Genomic DNA, 20,720 nt, shown 5'->3' with positions numbered 1-20,720 from the left:
AGGAAAAAAAGTGAATTCCCTGCAATATCGCCGCGAGCCACTAGGGGTACCTTTGTATCATTTTTCATTCTGCACCGATTTGGAGTAGAAACCTGTATTAGGGGAAAACCAGGGTCCTCGGCATTTTTTTCTTTTCTTTCTTTCTTTTTTTCTTTTGCGAGCAGTGCACCCAGAATCCAAAAAGATTTTTTAAAAATTAAAAAAGGAAGGAAGGAAAGAAGAAAAGGAAAGGAAAGAAAGAAACCACAGCCCTTCGGTAACCCGGATAGGGCTACGGAATCGTTCTACTGGACACCAGCACTGGGGATTCATTTTTGAGGTCAATTTCCAATCGAGATAAATCTATTGGATTAGTAGGATTATCTGATCGCAGCTCAAAGAAGTAACGTTGTTTGGTCGTTTGTATTTCTTGCCTGATGGTAGGAATTACACGGATGCGGCTTTGGTTCTCCAGGATTCTGGATCCTGGCAGCATCTGGAGAGAAAAAAAGCATCAATCCACACGTTTAGGAAGTGTCCGTGGGTGAATAACGAGGGAGGGGGAGGTGGATCTGGGGTTGCGGCTGCTTAAAGAAAAAAATAAATAAATAAAGGAAGCATCTTGAATTCTGAAACAAGAATTACCCAGTTCCAGAGGTTGAAAAGAAAGCATCTGCAAACTGGTAAATACTTTGACCGTTTCGGATTGAATTTGACGGGGAAGTGTTGGTAAAACTGTCTCCTTGAATAATGGAAAGAGGACTGGGGGAAGATGAGGGGGCTCCCTCGGTGGACGTGTCTTCCTGAGGGTAAGTTTGTGCCTCTTTCCTCGGGAGAGGGCTGCGGGTTTGGGTATCACTGTGCGGAAGGGGTTGCGGACGCGGCGCCGGAGAAATGGGGCGAGCAGGCTGGAAAGCCCACCTCGCGCATCTCCCAGGCATCGCGACCTCTCCGCTCTCACCGAGCTTCAAAACCTGGGTTTTGTGGCGTCAGTGGGGAAGCCAAGCAGCCTTCTGCCTCTCAACTTTGCCTTGGAAAAAAAGAATCTCTCAGTGAGGAGATCCCTCTTGGATCAGGAGATTTTTCTCTTAGAGATACTTTAAGGAGAGGAGGCAGCCAGTGCTTTAGAAAATCCTGCTTGGGGGGTTGGGGGAGAGCTCCGGTCTTCATTGTGCTGCCTCGGCCCAGTTTCCCAGGCTGTCTAAGCTTCTTGGGGGAATGCTGGGGATGCAGTCAGCAAGAGGATGGCCTTTTTCATAAGCTCCGATGTTCCCACCCTCTGTTTCTTTCTGCCTTTCCCCACCACCTCCTTCTTTCGGTCGGGCACTAAAGGGTTACAGTCGCTGCATCTGATCCTAGAGAAAGAAGTAGGATTCTGCCACTCAGGTTATCTTGTGACTGCCTTTTAGGACTTTGCATAATACAGTCCGTCTTAACTTTCTTGAGTTAGACGAGCTTCTTTGCAGTATTTCCGCCCAGGGCCCAGGCTGAGTGCACCGGGCATCGGGCATCGAGCCACCTTTGGGATTTTAGCTTGCTTTGCTCTGCTCCTGACTCCTAGTTTTTCTTTCCCAGGGAGCTGTGAGTGCTTGCATTTCTAGTGATTTTCTTGCAACTGAATTTAGGTTAAAATATTTTTTTTTCTTTCAGTTAAAGAAATTTTGTAGCTCTGAGAAAAAAACTCCTCTGTGCTCACAGAAGGAAATCGATTGTACCAGTGGTAATTAAAATTAATCTTTCAAATGCGTGAATATTAATTGACTTAGGGAAGTAAAAGTTGTTTTGGAATCTGAAAAGGACATTATTCTCATTGAAGTTTGAAATCCACACAGCTCGAGCACAATTATATTTACATAATAATATATAAGTATTTGTGAATTGTATGGAAGTGTCTATAGATGCTTAGATTCAGGAAACTCCCTCACATCCCTTGACATTTCAGGCTCTTTAAGTTGGCCTTTTCTGTTTAAGGCTGAGCATTCGCTTATAAAATAGCAACTGCTCAAATGCACTGGAATAAAATGAAGAAAGGTAATTGTCGTGATGTAAAATGTGGCATCTGGTATTATTTTAGTCTCCTAAAGGAAGCATTAGATATTTTCCCAGGATTTGTGTTGATACCTTGTGAAATGTGTGCAGACACCTTTACTTTTAACATTAAAGACTCTCCTGTAAGTCTGGACTCACCAGAGAGACAACTCTTCAACATCATCCGAGCTCATCCCCTCCCATCCTTACTTGGACAAACTTCAAATACTTCAGATAGCACTCTGGCTATGATGAGAGAAACCTTACCAAACGTCCCCCCTACCCCTGGATTGCCCATGTGTTTTTAAAACTGAATTCTGCAGCTAGTATATGAAATTTGTATTTTAAAGATGCAATTGCCAAGTTGAAAACTTTTGTGTCCCAGGAATTTTAAAGTGGGAACTTGTCTGCTTCTTGTTTCTGTGGTCTTAGGTTAACCCTTTGTAAAGTGATAGATTCCGAGGAAGAGTTTCTACAAGCTCATTCGTTTCCCCCAGATATTTGTGAAGCTGGCCCTGCCTCTTTTCCATGCTTCTCTGTCACGTGGTTTGTGTGCTTTGGAAGGCAAAGAATGGATGTTCTGTGTGTGGTACATTCCAGCCACTGCTCCTAGCCACAGAGTCTAGGAATAGCAAACATCCAAATAATAATACAAATAATATTTACTGATAATACAAAATCAATAAAGCATGTTGTGTGATAGGTGGGTTATATTTCTCTCTTTAGGCGATTGAGAATACAATTATCGACATAAAGGCGATTAGAAATCCAAAATATAAGATGGGGGTCCTTTTAAAGATTAACTTGCATATTCCAAAATCATTAAAGCAATGGTGCTTGTGGTGACTGAGAGCCTCAGACTGATGACAAAGGTGAGTGAGTTGACATACCTCTGCAGTAGCTTGGAAATACTTTTCTGTCAAGAGTAGCTGATATTTTCCAAGGCTTCATTATGTTCTTTTTGGGTGGTGAAAAAGAAAAGGGGCAGCTTTGACCTTCTCTTTGTATAATCTACTTGGAGGGCTGATGACGTTTCTACAGTAAATCTCTACGCAAAGTTCTGATAAGCCTTGTGTGAGGTAAGACCATGTTGACAGCCAATAGCAAAGGATGTAGCTCATAGAGAATACTCCAAATTTATAGCCGCACCCAGCTTGTGGATACAAGCTCAGCACAGGTTGACAAACAGAGAGGACCACTTATAGGTCTGGCGAGTCACTACAGGGTGCACTTGTTAAATTCAGTACATTTTGTTCTATTTTCTCCAGCACACATATGGTAATGATTTCTCAAAGGCACAGGGTGTCCTCGCTTGGCTCCTTTTGTTTTATGTTAGAGTTTCACAAATGTGTAATTTGGAAAAGGAGGTTAAAAGTTTACAATTAAGGTGAAAAATGGCAAATTCCATTCTTAATGTAAGTGAAAGACATAGGTATTGGATTCCCCAAAGCTACTGCATTCCCCTGGGCATTGCTATCTTCTATATGGTCTAACTGGCCTAAATTCCAGACATTACTAATATAGTGGCTGTGGCTATCATGGTTCTGATATGATAACCACATTCACTGTGATCCCCCATTTTTTTAAAAGATGAAATTCTACCTGCTATTAAGTGGAAGTACACTAAAAGGGAGAGTCTACTTTTCTGCATGATTGAAATTCAACATACATTATCTGTTGTACAAAACCTCTCTCTTTTGCTGTATTGGGACCTGCAATAAAAAGCCTACTGTTACATGAATTTGAAGTTTCAATGTTTAATCTTCAAAATGTGCAAGGTCCAGAAAAATAAAGGTGGAATTAATGAATACCCTCAACAAAGGTAGAACATTCTTTTTATTATTTATTATTATTAAAAGATAACTTATAATATCTTGGGAGTAGCCAGACCTTATGGCCCAGAGATTCCCAGCTGTTTCCAGGAAGGGTTCTTGAATAGCATGACATTGTTTTAAGTGTACTTAGTCTAGTGGAGATGAAAGTGTGTTGCAAGAGAGAGAAAAGTAAAGAAAATCTAAACTTATGTTCCCTTTTGGTAGCATATCTGTTGGGGTAAAAACTGCCAAGTGTAAGCTTAACTGAAGTCAGGGGAAACCAATAAATCACTCCAGGCATTTGAAATTATTAGACATTAAACTTTGGGGAGTTTTATTTGAATTCTTTTTATAGCAGTCAATATAATCTCTTCTGTGCCTATTCCCATTGCATGTAAGAGAGAAATTCTACTCAATGGAAGGACACTTTACTGCTGCCATTACTGCAGAGTTTATAGATGAGGGATGTGTCAGCATGTGAGATTCAGCTGTAATACCTCTTTTGTGTGAAACCTTATGGGCCTTGCAGGCACTCTCTCATCCTGACACTCATAAAACGTTCAACTCTCCGTATTTATTATTTAATTTTCTTCCTATGTATAGCCATGAAGCACTTCAGTGTATGGACGTGCAGCCAAACATGGCAGTCAAGTGTGAATGTGTATAGCGAGTTCTAATAACACACATTCTAGGACCTGATAAAAAAGTTTAATTATGAGAAACAAGTTAAGCAGGAAATTCATTTGGGAACAAATACAAGTTAAGTTAGTGTTAGAGATGTAAAATAAACAATTACAGGGATATATCACAGCAAATAAAGTTTCTGGCTGAGACTGGATCACCCAAATGCAGTTGTCATGGTTAGCTTTGAATTCTGAAGCTTTTATGCAACTTGTGAAATATATATTGTTTTTTTTTAAAATGATTTTACTTTTTCTTGGTTTTTATGGCAACATTAACTTAATACTAATCCTCCTTCCCCCCTCCTCCTCCCCCTCCCTCTCCTCCCCTTCTCCCTCCTACCCCTACCCCTCCCTCTCCTCCCCTTCTCCCTCCTACCCCTGCCCCTCCCTCTCCTCCCCTTCTCCCTCCTACCCCTACCCCTCCCTCCTCCCCTCCCCCTCTTCTCCTCCTCTTCATCCTCCTCATCCTCCTTTATGGCTTTTAAAGTTTATGTTCTTTAATTTTTCTATTATATATTTTGACCATACTTAATCCTCTTTCCATACTCCTCCCCAATCAAGCACACCCCAGGGCAGGCCCCATGCTGAGGAATTGGCCCACATAAACAGACTCAGTGTTTTTCTTAGTGCTTTTATTCTTTGTTTGTTTTGTTTTGTTACTAATTCCTTTGGCATGGAAAAGGCAATGGAATGCTGTTTGTTTTGTTTCTGTTCTTGTTTTTTTAATCTGGACTACACTTTTCTAATGAGGCAGATGACAACCACTAGATTCAGATTCCTGCCTTCTTTTGGGCGGTGCTATGGGTAGTGTGCACAACAAACTGCACATCTATCAATTTGTTAACATAATTCATTTATTTATTGCATGGTTTAGAAAACAAATAGGCTCATCATTTTTAGTTTATTTATATTTTATCTATATCTATATATTATTTATTTATTTATCTATATTTATTTGGTGGTGATAGTAGATGTGTGACCAGGAACCAAAAGTTGTGGCATATATAGAATATTAGTCAAGTATGTCTCTAAATGTAGTTTTCTTATATTTTCTCTTAGCTGAAGAACATATAAAGTCTAAAAGCAAAGACATGAGTGATTCTCATTAGCTACTTTTGAAAACACTTTAATGCTACAATGATTCCTCTTTCATATTAATGTGTATCATCAATTGTATGTAACATTAGCAATACATTTTTTTGATATACTTAATGTATTTTTAGACTTTCAGGAAAAACTATTAAGCATATAAATTGTTAGGTTTCAAACTTCTGACAAATGGCTGAGGTGTCTGTTTAACCTATCAAAGTGGACCTGGCCACCAGGTTTTTCCTGCAATCCCTTAGTCCCTACCTGTTACAGGGCTCTCCTGGCTGGTATGCCTTATCCCTACCCTGAACTCCTCAGGCCAGGGGAATGGGCTGGCTGTTCTTCCCAATATATAATTCAACTATTTTGCTTGCCCCTACTTTTTTCTATCTTTGAGCATCCTGACTGCCTCACCCTTCCTTCTCCCTTTCCTGATATAGTACAGCTCTGGCTGGTTATGTCAACTCTGGACTCTCCTAGAGGTCCTGCCTCTATGTTCTCCTACATATTGTAGAATAAATCTCTTCCCCCATACCTGGGAGCAGTTATATTTAATTTTCTCTCTCTCTCTCTTTCTCTCTCTCTTTTCTTCCTTCCTTCCTTCCTTCCTTCCTTCCTTCCTTCCTTCCTTTCTTCTTTCTTTCTTTCTTTCTTTCTTTCTTTCTTTCTTTCTTTCTCTCTCTCTTTCTCTCTTTCTCTCTTTCTCTCTTTCNTTCTCTCTTTCTTTCTCTCTTTCTTTCTTTCTCTCTTTTTTCTTTCTCTCTTTCTTTCTCTCTTTCTCTCTTTCTTTCTTTCTCTCTTTCTTTCTCTCTTTCTTTCTTTCTCTCTTTCTTTCCACTGTTCATTCACAACTTAAAGGTAAATTAAATTTTCTTTGACAAAATCATGGTTAATTATTTTATTCTAACTTATAGAACATTCACTATGTTTGCAATTCATTTAGGGAATATCTACTTAATACATGTCAAGTTGTAGTCATCGGTAGCCTAAAAATTTCCCTTTGGAAAACAAACCGTCCCCAGAGAACCCTGAGCAATAAATACTGTTTCCTGCTTATAACATTGACCAACAGTTTGTCATGCTCTCTGCACCTGAAAGCAATATTCAAGCCACTCAATAGTTAACCTGAAAGGCATACAGGTTCACTTCAGCAGCAATTATGTTTTGAGTCGGTGGATCTGTCATTTTTGATTTAAATCTGTATTACGTAGCTGTCCAAAACTTTACACACAAGTGACAATGTTATCTATCCTTTTCTTATGGGTAAAAACATCACCAGTTTCTTGACTTCTTCAATTGTGCCAAGTGTCCTAATGCACATGTTCTGAGGATGCCAAAGCTCTCTACAATTTAGAGCTGTAGTCTTTAATAATAACATCCCTGGATGAAACACCTTTACATATTCAAGTGACCCCATAATATCAGTGTCCACAATTTTCACAATGGCAAAGGTTTGGGCTTTTCCCAGCACGTAGAGCTGTCAACTAACTATAGATTATTTATAAAATAAAACATTTAGTGTTTAAAATAATTTCATGCATATATACATATGATATATTGTGATTTTATTTACTAGTTTATTTTATAAGTTGTTTGTCATCTCTTTCCTCTGTTAGAGGACAAGAAGACCACCTTGACTGGCCTATTAAAAGGACTGGATATAGTCCAATAGATAATTAACATAATTCTAGCTTCCCTATATTTCCATTGATGAGTCATTTTACTCACTAGCTGTTCCATTCTGTTATATGTTAGAGTTGTTTTTTTGGTGGGTTATAAAACGTATTTTTCCCCTAAGTTTCATTTTTGAACAGGCCAGGGAGTTTGTTAATGACATTGGTTTAGTTAATACTTTTGGTGGTAAGCTATTTCTAATTATGAGTAATTAAAAGGTAGTCCTTTAAAACACACTAATTCTGCTGTTTTGACAACTTCATACATGATCATAATGTATTTGAAGTCCTCTCTGCCCTCCCATCTTCTCATCTCCTCTTCATCTCTATCAATAAGCCCCATGCTTACCAACTGCTTTCCCAGGCTCATGGCTTTTGTTTTTGTTTTATGACCCATTTAGTTTTAACAGGGCCATCTGTTTCACCATTGGATTAGAAGCATCCCTTGGAGCTGGGTGGGTTCATTGGTGGGCACAGCACTGGAGACAATTGTTTTCCTCTGCTTGGACTGATCAGTATAGCCAATATTTCAGCATGGATGGGTGTGCCCTACTTAGCTGATACTCAGTCTTTTTACTTTTGTCTTTGTTTTTTTTTTTTTTAAAACCATGAAATCAGTTGTTATTTGAAGTTACAGAAATTTTAAATTAATGTAGAATATCCTCCAAAATAATAACTTGAAAATCCTAAAAGTTTTAGTGATACTCACATTAAGCTTGGTTAATTTTTAAGGATTAATTAAGAATTACTAAAACAATAGAATTATTTCCATTCTTATAATTTATTGACAGTACATGATAATTCATTATGTCAATATGTATATTAAATTATTACTGATATCTGATTTTTTTCAATGTGCTACACAAATGGTCCATGAACAGAGTGCTTTTTAAAATCTTGATCAGAAGGCATTGTAATACAGAAGAAAACATGTCTGCACACGAAGAAGATTGCTCATGTAATAGTTTTATCATCTGAGTCACAGTTCAAACTCTGCATAAGGTCAGGAGGTACAGGCAGCCCTTGTTGGTGTTTGGTGTCTTGTATAAAAATAGTCAGTGGTCTCACTGGCACTCCACAGACCGTTGCTCTGTAAACAATAGTCACTAAGTGTTTGCCAATTCCAGCAGAAGATGGGGCCGGTAGGGGCACAGATGCTTAAGTACATTCTCTGTACTAATCATTCCAGAGAGGTCAAGATTGACATCGCTGGCACAGAGCCACTCCAGCAACTTAGCATTACATCTCCTCAGCCAAAGTGGTGGTCCTTCTCTAGCAGTGAGGGTTTCTTTAAAGGAATGTTAATTAAACAAGGCACCAGGAAGGGCGATTTCCCATTTTTCCCAGGCACGCTACTCACTTGAAACAAAAATCAGCTTCTATAGAGGATGAGAAATGCCACAGTACCTTGGCTATGCCCGTTTCTCTATAAGATACTGGAAAGCATAATTAAGTTGCTTCTACAAGCGATGACTTGTGACCTATGGTTGGCCCGATCAGACAAGAGCATCAATTTAATATCAAGGGAAGCAATCAGCTCTACCTGGCTGTCTCCTCTGAGCTCCTGAGTGGTTATTCATTTTCTTCAGGGAGATCACAGGGTCACCCATTGGTTTGAAATCCATGTCCTGCAGTATTTTACATATGCATCAAATCTGTTGCCCCTGACTTTTTGAGAACCCTCTGTCTCATCTCTGCCTGCTCCTTCACCTCACTCACCTTCCTGTTCATTTTGAAGCCAGCATCTCTAAATAGATTCTAGATTTTAAAATGAATATTTGAGATGCTCCCTCATAGTACGCTCAAAATAAATAGAAAGGAAAAGTTCTTTTTGCACACTTAATGATAAGTGCCTTTCTCCATCCCCATAGAAAAGTATGAATGGAGGACTAAGATGCACTCCAACTTCAGCCAACAGGTGAAAAGGCTTTTTTTTCTAGAAGTGTCCAGCTATATAATAAAGAAAAAAAAACTATAAGAAGATGCTAATCCTATCTCCTTCCCTTCCGGTTGTCAGAAAATCTGCCATGGTTTCCTCAAATCCTCATCTAACTGAATAGTACCTCATCATTTCCATGGCAGTCTATATGCACCTCTGTTGAATAAAAAGGCATTTTTCACTGAACTTTAACATAGTTTTGTCTATTTTATCACCTCTTGCTTGAAGCTCTATAAGCTAAAGACTTTAGAAAAATCAGGTATTCCAAACCCACAAACAAAAAGAAGGATGGTGTTTGAGGATGGAACATGACAGAAGTCAGGGTGCTTCACTCAGGAGGGACTTTGTGAAGTCCTATACAATCATGTCTGGTTATTAAAATCTGAAAATGCAAAAGGCATAACTTCTATTCTCAACGACTAAGGCTAGATTTACCACCATGCTGTTTTTAATGATTTGACCATTTTTATTTTACTCAACACAAAAATTTTAAATTGTTTGTTTTGAGATCACTATATAATTACACTATTTACCCCTTCCTTTTCCTCCCACACACCCCTAATTAGTCTTTCAAATTCACGACCTATTTTAAATTATGTTTCTTTATATATATAATATATATTACTTTAACACCTATAGTTGCCTACAAATTGTTAAGTTCTTAACCCTTCTCTTTTGCAGTCTGAAACACACATTTTATTATTCTGCTGGTTGCTTTGGGAAGCGTCAGTCTCCATGGCATTTGCAGGTCCAGCTGCATCTCTCATACACAGTCTACCCCTTAACCTTAAACTGCCACTTCCTAGTCATCCTTCAAAGTTCACGCCCTGCATCCCTCTCCAGACTCTCAAATATCTAGTGATCACTGATGACTTAAGAGTAGTCTGAGTACAGATGTGCACATGGTTTGCCTTTTCCTGTAGCTGGTCTTTGCTACTTTGTCGGTTCTTGTTTTCCCAAACTTTATCCCCTCCTCCCTGTCTCACCCCTATCATCAGAAAGGAGAGAAAGAGAAATAGAAGAAAGGGAGAGTGAAAGAGGAGGGAGGGAGGGAGGGAGGGAGGGAGGGAGGGAGATAGATCCTTGAACCTAGTTTTTCTTTTTTGAGCATGACCACTAGCCAATCACAGCCAACCATCTTAAATGACCAAAAAACAACCCACCTATGAGGCTTAGGCATTTATATTCCTTCTAAAAATTTCCCACAATTTCATACATCACGCAGTTGTAGAAACTATCTGCAGCTGGCAAAGCTATACCTCTGGTATAGCACGAGGCAAATCCAAGCAGCTCTGTTGTACCCTCACACCTGGGATTAAAAGGAAAACATATTGTTATAACATTTCTGTGTTTTTCTTTTAAAGAATCCAAAACTCCAGAATTCTCATTCTATTTCCTATTATACTCCAGCCTCTCTGATCACAGCATTCCTGAATTTCTTTGCCTCTGTACTTGGTGTTCACTGAATGTAATGCTGAAAACAATCTGAGGAGACTGTTCTTAGATAGTGTGTGTGTGTGTGTGTGTGTGTGTGTGTGTGTGTGTGTGTGTGTGTGTGAAAACCGGTACAATAGGATCAGCTCCAGGAGGATGATAAATACTTGGACAGCTGGAGAGAAAGAGTTCTTTTCATGACTAGAAAAATCAAGGAAGAAAGAACTGACCTGCCAGCAGGCCTTGGGGACTTTTAGCTAGGGTTCCTCCAAGCAAACATTGCCAGGGAGAAGAGTCTCCAGGGAAGATAGACATGACCCAAAGTCCCTGCCCATTCCTCCTGCTCTAAACTGCCCCCCTCTCATTGGTCTCTGAGAGAAGACTTCCTACCTGGTATAAACTTAAGTGTGTAATTAGGTAGAATTAGTTGTCAGGCCTTAAGATACCTTGTTGGTTGGTTTTCAGGATATTGTCAACTTTTTCTTCATCTTTCCCAACATCTGATTTTCTTCATTTTTTTATAACATCTGATTTTCTTCATTTTTTTATATCACTGGAAAGGCAGATAGTAGAGATAGCCCAAGAGAAAATGAACAAAGAGAACCCTTTATGCTTCTCCTCAGAAAAAGGAGAAGGAAGATCACCCAACACCCATTAGTGAAGCCTGCCAGCCTGCTCCTCCCCCTGGAAGGAAGCACTGAGTAAAACTAAGAGAGAGCAAGTGAGTCCATTAACCTTTCCACCATGTCTCCTTCTGAGGCTTCAGGTTCCCTCTGCTCTTGTCTCCTTGGCAAGGGTTCCCGAGGCTTTGCTTCTGACTTGTATTTAACAAGGTATTACAAAGGTATAGTAATGATCAATACCTCACGGTGCACAGGTGAATTAAATGAGATAATAAATTAAGATCCAAACTTTAGGTAGTCATGGAAAACACACTTGTGACCACATCACTGCCATGCCCACCTTCAAGGTCTAAAGTACAACAGGCTATCCTAAGACTCACTATGTACTCAAGAGTGACTTTGAGTTCCTGAAGCTCCTCCTTCCTTCCCGCAAAGCTGTGCTTAGAGGAGTGTAACACCATCCCCATCTGACAGTTGAATGGCCACAGCATTGGCTTAGCATTCCTAAGACTTGTATGCAATGAGTGTCTTGAGGTTTGATAGTCACATCTCAGGAAATTCCTTCTTTAAACTTTGGGTTCTTATATACTCCTTATTTTTCCCCTTAAAGGCCTGTGGTATTGTTTCCTTCTTCCATCAGATACAGGTAATATCCACACTAGAATTACCCTTCCTTGTCATCGTCGCTCCTTATAACTCTAGCATCCTCAGCTCAGCTCCTGAGGCCACAGGCCTTACTTCACCATCTACTTTTGCCACCGGCTATAAATTGCTTCTGGATAAGGTTCCAATACCACACTGTTTGGAGCCGCTCAAGATTATGCCTATTAATTAACCCCAGCATGCCGGTCCCCAGCTTTTTCTGTCTCCTTCCTGTTGGTGTCTCATGTGCTCCACACTCAAATGCTGAGCCGCAGTGAGCATATGGCTGCACTGAATTGGTCTCACTGGGGTGCACAGCTGAGCGCTCTGTATCAAACCCATTTAGACATATGTTGGGGTTGGGCAGTCCTGTGCTTGTGCCTTCAGTCTGGATTTCCTTGCATTTTTGGCCTTCAACATGATATCTAGCTAATTAAAGCCTCAGGTTTTTGTTGTTGGTGGTTTTTTTTTTTTGTCATTTCAAATAAGGGTAAGTCTGGTATGAGGACTAACTGGTGTGGATACATATATGCATTGAGGAAGGTTCAGAAGTTGTTTGGTGATCTACCACTATATTCAGGCTCAGCATCAGTTTTACTGAATTCTGAACGGCCTTCTGCGGAGAGTTCACACTCAGTATGAAAGGAAAAAACTTGTTCCTTTCTTCCTCCAACCTATCTACTCAAGGTTGTGGTTGCCGCAACTTTGTGATGATTCAATTTATATCTGGTGGAAGCAAACCCTCAAACATATGAAATATATACATTTCCCTCCCTGTAAATGTGTATATCACCAGTCTGAGAATACACACAACTGGAATTACCCACAGAAAGAAGACAAACCAAAAATGTTTTAAAAGTAAAAATGTTTTATATTGGTGAAGCTTACTTTAATTTTCTTCTAGTTTTCTATAATAAAAACATTCCCTTCCCTTTTCACGTATAATTGTCTTGATGTGGGACCTGGATGACTTTCTTTGGCCATCTCTGCTTCACAAGCCTGCTAGTTTACATTTCTGTAACGTTGATAATATACCTCCCCTTGCAGGAATTATAATATAACGGATTCCATCACTTGTTGATGAAATCTAAATAAAATTTAAACAGTTTAGAGTCTAAGTGAAGGGCTTACATGATTTAGCTTCAGCTTGCCTCGTCAACCACAGCTAAACGTTCATCCTCTGAGTTCTGGACACACAAAAGTGTCATGTCCTCACAGAAAGGATATTTCACCCTTTTTCCCCATGTCAGATCTTCAGTGTTGGGGGGGACAATCAAAACTTTGAGAGAGAAGATGATGTGCATTAAGTTTATTGGGGCATTCCATGAGAACAGCCCTGGTAGGAAGTAAGGAAATACCAATGAATTCTTCCTTCTACTAGTTCCTGTGTGCAGTTTTGGGTGTGAGAGTGAGACCTCAGCGTTCCAAGTTCACCTTCCTGAGAACCTGAGCTGTGCTCAAGGATCAACAGCCCCACGGCATCCACGAAGAATTATTATTAATTTCCCTGGAACATGTTCTCCACCCTGGGTCATTTTATACTCATGTTTGATGGCTCCATCTCAGTGTCTTGAGATCATGAGGTTTCACAGGCCACTAACTAGAGGCAGACCTGTCTCTTCTATTCATGTCAAACAACTTTTAGACCGTGGCATTGATCCTGCTTTTTTTTTCCCTTTACTATAGGGAATACTTGCCCTCTAGTTTCTTTAAATATTTGCTGAGAAAAGGACTTGGCTGTGCTCACTGAATACCTTCATTCCAGGCAAAGAACATAGCACACAAAGAAAGAAGAGGAAACGTATTATGCAGATGCTTATGCTAGGGCTTCAGTGTTCCTCCACTATAGGCTCATATTCGGTATCATTGTTTTTTGGCCACTACCAGTGGAAAACATAAAGCCAAAGTCTACTGATGCTGTGTTTCAGTCTCAGTGAGCTGGTCACACAGATATCTGCCTGCCATGTAGGTAGATTTGATCATTGACTGAAATATTTAGTATTAAATTAATTAAATTATTACTTGGATTGAAATATCAGTAGAGGAAACTTTGGTTGCATACTTAGACAAATAAAAGAAGACTTTAGAAAGGCCAGGTAAATTATAAATATATTCTGCTATTCAAAAAGACAGGAGACCATATAATGATAGAGGTCTGTGCATGCTGGATTGCTTTCCCCATCTGTCATATATCCGCTGATACCATGTTATGTCACTTACATTTACTTATTTATTGTGTGCATGTGGAGGTTACACAACAACTTATGGAAGTCAGTTCAAGTCTTCTAATGTCCCTAGGATTAGATGATCAAGATCAGCAGCAAAAACCTTCACCCACTGAGCCATCTCTCTGCCCATCTCTCCCATAAGAACCTGCATCAGAACATTTCTTAAATGGGACCGAGTTCTTTATAATATCATGGTCTACTTAGAAACAATCAGATATTTCTTAAGTTTTCTGTAATATTTAGCACATCAGCTTGTATATTGTTAGTTCTTAATAAATATTTATTGAGTGGATGAAATATTATATGGCTATTGTTATTCTCTACTGTCTTACATAAATTTAGTTTGTTTTTTAACCTGGGCTATCAAGAAACAATGTAGTAGAGAAACCAGCTCTTTTAGTGAACAAATGAAGGTTACATGTATTGCTACTTAGGATGCTTTCTTGAATACTATTTATTATTCTTATATTGTCTTATTGAGACCATCCATTCTTCAGTTTAGGGGAAGAAATAATAGAGAACATTATGAGCAAGGACTACCTAGCAGGGAATTGCAGAAACATAGTCTCTCTTGGACTGATAGACTAATCTCCTGGTAATTTGAGACTTGTCTCGTCTAGGAGCCATTTTGTTTTTAAATGTTCATGCGTGCATTTGCTGTATTGGATTATTTGCTACATCAGGACATTTTCACATGTGTATATATATTATATGTTGATCATAGACTCTTAGATATTTGTATTCAATTATCTCATTCTATTCATTCAAAAGTGTTGAAAATAAACATATAAGAAAATACAGAGAAATCATCATGAACTTTCCATATATAAGAGCATTAGCCAACACTATTAGATACTCAGAATTTGTCAAATGTACTGTATTAATTATTGGCCTTTTGAAGTCTCACCATGGGCTATCCATTTTAGGTTTCAATTAATTAATTACTAGAATTAATTCCATTCATTCTCCCTATTATTTAGTGTTGAAAATGCACCTGTTTACCATGTATTTAGACATTTGTTAATAATAGTGTTGCTTTTAATTTTTAACTCTTTTGAATAACTGTTTACTTTTCCTATTCATTTGAAATTTAATTTAAAAACTGTAATAACTGTCTACACTGATACTTTAGATCTTTTATTTTCATGGTTATATAGAATTTCAATTTCTGACTACTTTTTTATTCATTTATATCCCTTTGTTGACATTTGGTCTTTCATTAATTTGAATGGGTACTTATTGTTGATGATAAGCACATTAGTTACTTTTTGTTGCTGTGATAAAATGTTATGACCAGAAGCAAGTAATAAAAAAAAATGTTTATTTAAGACTTACAGATTTAGAGGTGAGTCCATTATGGCAGGAGAAACACAGCAGCAGGCAGACCACGCAACAGGCTGAGATATTGCATCTTCTAAACCAGAGCTTGAATGACAAGTTGTGTGAAGCTATAACCCCCCCCCCCAGCTCACCCTCAGCTACACACTTACTCTAAGAAGGCCACATCTCCATACTATCCCGGAGACAGCAAGTATCCTAACCAAGTGTCTGATTACAGAGCCTATGGGAACACTTTGCATAGATCGCTACAATATAAAATCATGTCATCATACACACACATTTTTTTTCAACATGATTGTGTGTGTGTGTCAGTAAACATTTTGAAGACAACCTCAGAGGCACCACATTGTGTTGGTGTTGCATTTAGGAAAGACAATTTAAGACTTCTCTGTGAATTAAATCCATGAAAAGCAAATACAAGTTTAAATTCTCGACCTTTTCCTTTGGGTCTTCTATTTGTCTGTTGTTTGTGGTGTCTGGCTTGTCTATAGCCTATTTGTATTGTGTATCTGACATGTTTCTATTACCTGAGGTTGTCTTGTCCCTAATAAAGAGCTTTGCTTTGGAATTATGAACAGCACAGAAAACATCACACAGGGAAATGAATAAGGGATACTTTATAGGAGATCTTAACAGTTTACAGTTACAGCAAATTGACCAATCAGGAAACAATATTGAAGTCAGTTTCCAACTTCTGTGGCAAATATTTGTTGCATAAGACTTTTAACAACCTATTTATTATTCTCACCAAAGAATCACTGTAACACCCGGCAGTGGTGGTGCACACCTTTAATCCTAGCACTTGGGAGGCAGAGGCAGGTGGATTTCTGAGTTCAAGGCCAGCCTGGTCTACAGAGTGAGTTCCAGGACAGCCAGGACTATACAGAGAAACCCTGTCTCAGGAAAAAAAAAAGAATCACTGTAACAGGCACACACACATGCACACACACACACACATACACACACACACTCAGACACGCACATACATTGCTCCTTGAATCAAGAGCACAGAAGAATGCGTAGCTCAAGATTAAAGGTGCCCATTAGCTTAGAGAATCAAAGTTGTTCCATTGTCCTCTTAAAGGCAGGTTATACACACAGGCTGAATTCTCTGCAGGATATCAGGCCAACTGACCTCAAGGTGCATTAGCAGCTTGGTTGTGAGGTACATAAACAGTTCCAGTCTCGCTGCATACAAGAGATATTTTCATAAAATGATAACCACAATTTTGTATAATCAAGGGTATCACTGTATTTAATGTAAAGTAAAATTGATTAAATAAAGAATGCTACGCAAAACAAACTGGATTTCCAATAAGAATAAGTTAAACCAAATAAAATTTGTTTCTGTAAAGTTGTTAGAGAATTCACTTGACCCTGTATTTTAAAAGGATATACAATACCAAAACTGTTTAATCAAGTTTGAATACTGTGGGATCGTGTAGAATTTCATTTGCGTGCGTACATGTGTGTGCGTGTGCGTGTGTGTGTTGTTGTTGTTGTTGTGTATGTGCATATGTATATGCATGAGTATATGGAGACTGGAGGATGGTTATCTTCCTCCATTTTCCTCTGCTTTATTTTTGAGACTGAATCTCTCACTGAAGCTAAGATCAATCTGTTAGTCTAGCCAGCTTAGTCAATGAGCTGCAGGGACTCTTTTGTCTCTGCTTTTCCACCCTTAGAGTTATAGTTCACCCCACTCTAAAAGTGGTGAGAGTACTGGGTCTCCAATCTTGGGTCCTAGTATTTGCATGGCATACACTTTACCTACTGTGCCAACTATATAGTTTCACAAGGAGTTTCCATAAATAATTATAAATTGAAAATAGTACAGAAGAAATGGTCAGGAGGTCAGCTTTTACGTCAGATGACCATGAACTCTGGCTCTTCTATTGATAAGCAGAGATGCTGGCCAACATATTCAACCTTTGGGACCTTGGTTGCCTGTGAGTTGAGCCCTTATACTTAGAATTGTACTGAATAAAATGTAAATGTATTAAACCTATGAGCTTGGCATCGACTTAAGAAACATTAATAATGGAAAAAAGTTCAAAATGTGCACGTTTTAAAAGCATATTACTTTCAAAGATATCACTAAGACAAACCAGGTTTGTTTGTTTGTTTTTTAACATTACCTGACGTAAAAGATTATTAGAATACTTATGTCTAGAAAATAACTTTAGATCAATACTATATTTCTTTATAATTGCACACATGCAACATGGGATATTTTGGGAATCACCAGAACAAAACTGAGGAAAATTAGAAAATTCTCTATGCTATGCAGATTTCTGATTCTCCCAATAGTCTATGAAAGCAGCATATCACTGAGAACCAGAGTCAGTTTTATCTTAACACAATTAAGGACGGGAAAGGCTTGTAAGTGCAAAGGGGAGCGTTATTTTGTTAATAACCAAACAACTATCTTAGACTATTAATGAGATACCAATCTGACTGAGGAGAATGTCCGGAAATCACTGTAATTGAAAATGACGCTGAGGAAAATGGTTAACTAAACAGTTCCAGGCCTCCGGTGGGGTTTCTCCTTTATGTGTCAGAATAGTAACTTTTAACCCAAAACTGGCAAACCCAGACTCAGGCCTACTGTGCCCCCCCACCCCCATGATTCAAAGCAAATATGGGCAAAATATAGTCTTTACAGACATGAGTCAGCGCACACAGTGCCATAATACAGTCTTTACAGACATGAACTTCTGTTGCTGAATCTTCTGTCAATGCAGGAGTCTGGGGCATGTGGAGGAAGGGTCTAAGCTTACCTTTTGTTCCTTAATGTGCTTTCACAGTTAAAGTGAGGGAATTAGCACAGACTGGAATACCCTTGAAGAAAGACATTTATCTTCTTATTTTCTCCCGTGGTGGATTGTTGAGAACTGAAGAAGCATCGGCCTCACAAACAAATCTCCTACTGCCCTAAATAGTTTCACAGTCTCCTTTAAAAGAACACAAAGTCGGGCAGGATCACTGCCAGACCAGCCCTTCCTTGGGGATGTTCCTCTACTATGACAGGATAGAAGCATCTCTAATACAAATCAACACTCTTATTTCCAAAGTAAGCCCTTTAAAAAGAGGCTTGAGCAAGAAAAGACAAGTTTGCTGAGCTGCGTTCTCTGACAGTTGCTGCAAGATGAGCCTGCGGATTGGATTGCATGGCCCTGAGCCTTGCAGCTTGTTTGGATGCATTTTCAATTGCACTGAATAAACAGCATGGGATGTTTGATGAGTGTTAATATGCAAGATGTCACAATTAGATGTGATTGTTCTTTTAAATCACCCTGCTTCTTTTGTATTCTTCCTTTGATCTCTCACAGACATAGAGAACAAAATTTGTAATTTAAAACATATTGACTTTGACTCAAAAATTTATTTACACATTGTAAATTCATTGTGAGCGGAATCTTATGGTTAGATGGGAAAATATCTTTGGCCTATAAAAAAGGTGGCAATTTATTTCTCTTCTACACGTGCTGTATCATGGCACTTTCCCTGCTAAATTCTTGACATTAAGCTTAAATTAACTTTCTGTAAATGATATATCCTGTAAAATCTGAGAAATGGCAAGGAACCTGAACTCACATGGAGGCAGGATGTAAATACATTTGTTCTATATTATTTATAAATATGGTTATGAGTTCTTTCTTTTATTTATTTTTCAATACATACAAGCATTCTACCAACTTGATCTTCCATTCATATACTGACAATTTTCAACATAGGAATCTGCGGGGTCTGCCTATGGATCCTGATTCTGAGTAGGTTTGTTGATCGATTTTCTAGTTTCTTGAAATTATTAAATTATCAATACAGAAAAAATGTTCACATATAACCTTCAGTCCTGAAAAGACACTGTAGCATACAATGCTTCAAAACTTGTGTATTTGAGAAAGCCTGTTTCTACATCAGTATATGCAGGGTCAGTTGGGGAGTCGCTCAGTAACCTAACAGTACTATTCCACCTGTAGTTTTACTTCAAGCCATGACTTTCTCTTGGTGGTGTTCAACTTATCTGACTCTTGCCACTCTTAATGTGCTTCTATCCTTTGTAAAAAACATCGGGTTATCACTTATGCCTGTTAACTTGTTCTTACTAATGATCTATTTTAATTTTGTTCTCTCTAGGATATAGACCCACTGCTAACTGGATTTGATTTATACAAGAGAAATCTACATCAATGGCCACTCTTACCACATTGCTACTATGGGAAACAGAATGGTCAATAGGAGATGTCCTGATGAATAGTGATGATTGAAGATGCGGCAACTGTCTGTGTGAAATCAATGGGAGCTACTTACTGCATGAAGAGTGCTTTGAGCATTCCTTCACAAGCTCATATTTGAGAAACTGGAGCTGCATTCTACCACCATTCCATTTTTCTCCAGTGGATACAAATATACTTGCCTTGCTGTATCAGACAAATAGACAACTAATGTGGGACCATGGCACTTCCCAGATGCATGTGGCCAAATTATGTTTGGAGAGCCATGATGGCATGTGTGGTCCACAGGGGATCCGGTGCCCCATTGACTCTCTGCTTGTTGGGATGTTTGCTACAGACTTTTCATGTACTCTCTCAAAAGTTGGATGATGTAGACCCATTGGTTACTACTAACTTTGGCAAGATTAGGGGAATTAAGAAAGAACTCAATAATGAAATTTTGGGTCCTGTCATTCAGTTTCTTGGGGTTCCATATGCCGCTCCACCAACAGGTGAACATCGTTTCCAGCCTCCAGAACCACCATCTCCCTGGTCTGACATCCGGAACGCCACTCAGTTTGCTCCTGTATGTCCCCAGAATATCATTGATGGAAGATTGCCTGAAGTTATGCTTCCTGTGTGGTTCACTAATAACTTGGATGTGGTTTCATCATATGTCCAAGACCAGAGTGAAGACTGTCTATACTTAAACATCTATGTTCCAACTGAAGATGGTGAGTTCATTGCAGGAACACAGGGAGATATGTGTATTTATTTTCTATTCTAAGTTCTAACAATATTAATTCACATGTACTGGTAGTATGCATGGCTTTTCCTGTTGGCATGTAGACATATTTTACATGCTTGCATGCTGCTCCTTTTTGTTTTTGTGTGTCAGTGTATCTGTTCTTATTTTTTCACTGTGCCTACTCATTTTCTTTCTTCCACAGCACGTATATTTAGGTAGAAATGGGCTCCTAATTTCCATTTCCTACCAAATGACTCCTGAGAAGATGCATCAACGTTTCCT

The 20,720-nt window shown here is 38.8% G+C and overlaps 1 protein-coding gene across 10 annotated transcripts in view; it reads left to right on the top strand.

Moving 5' to 3' along the window:
• The window catches only part of Nlgn1 (neuroligin 1), an 888,460-nt gene that overhangs the window by 174,351 nt on the left and 693,389 nt on the right, over positions 1-20,720 (top strand). For 2 of the 10 annotated variants that reach the window (XM_029475310.1, XM_029475312.1), the window contains exons 1-2: positions 70-788; positions 19,614-20,424. In XM_029475310.1, the coding sequence (XP_029331170.1) occupies positions 19,932-20,424 (493 nt within the window). In that variant the 5' untranslated portion in view covers positions 70-788; positions 19,614-19,931. Of the gene's footprint in view, positions 1-69; positions 789-2,587; positions 2,880-19,613; positions 20,425-20,720 lie in introns of those variants that run through there. The other 8 variants (XM_029475311.1, XM_021157770.2, XM_021157773.2 and 5 more) reach the window with 6 other exon arrangements.

Source organism: Mus caroli, chromosome 3 (genome assembly GCF_900094665.2).
Source record: "Mus caroli chromosome 3, CAROLI_EIJ_v1.1, whole genome shotgun sequence".
Lineage (NCBI taxonomy): Eukaryota > Metazoa > Chordata > Mammalia > Rodentia > Muridae > Mus > Mus caroli.
This window is presented reverse-complemented; position numbering and strand designations above follow the sequence as displayed.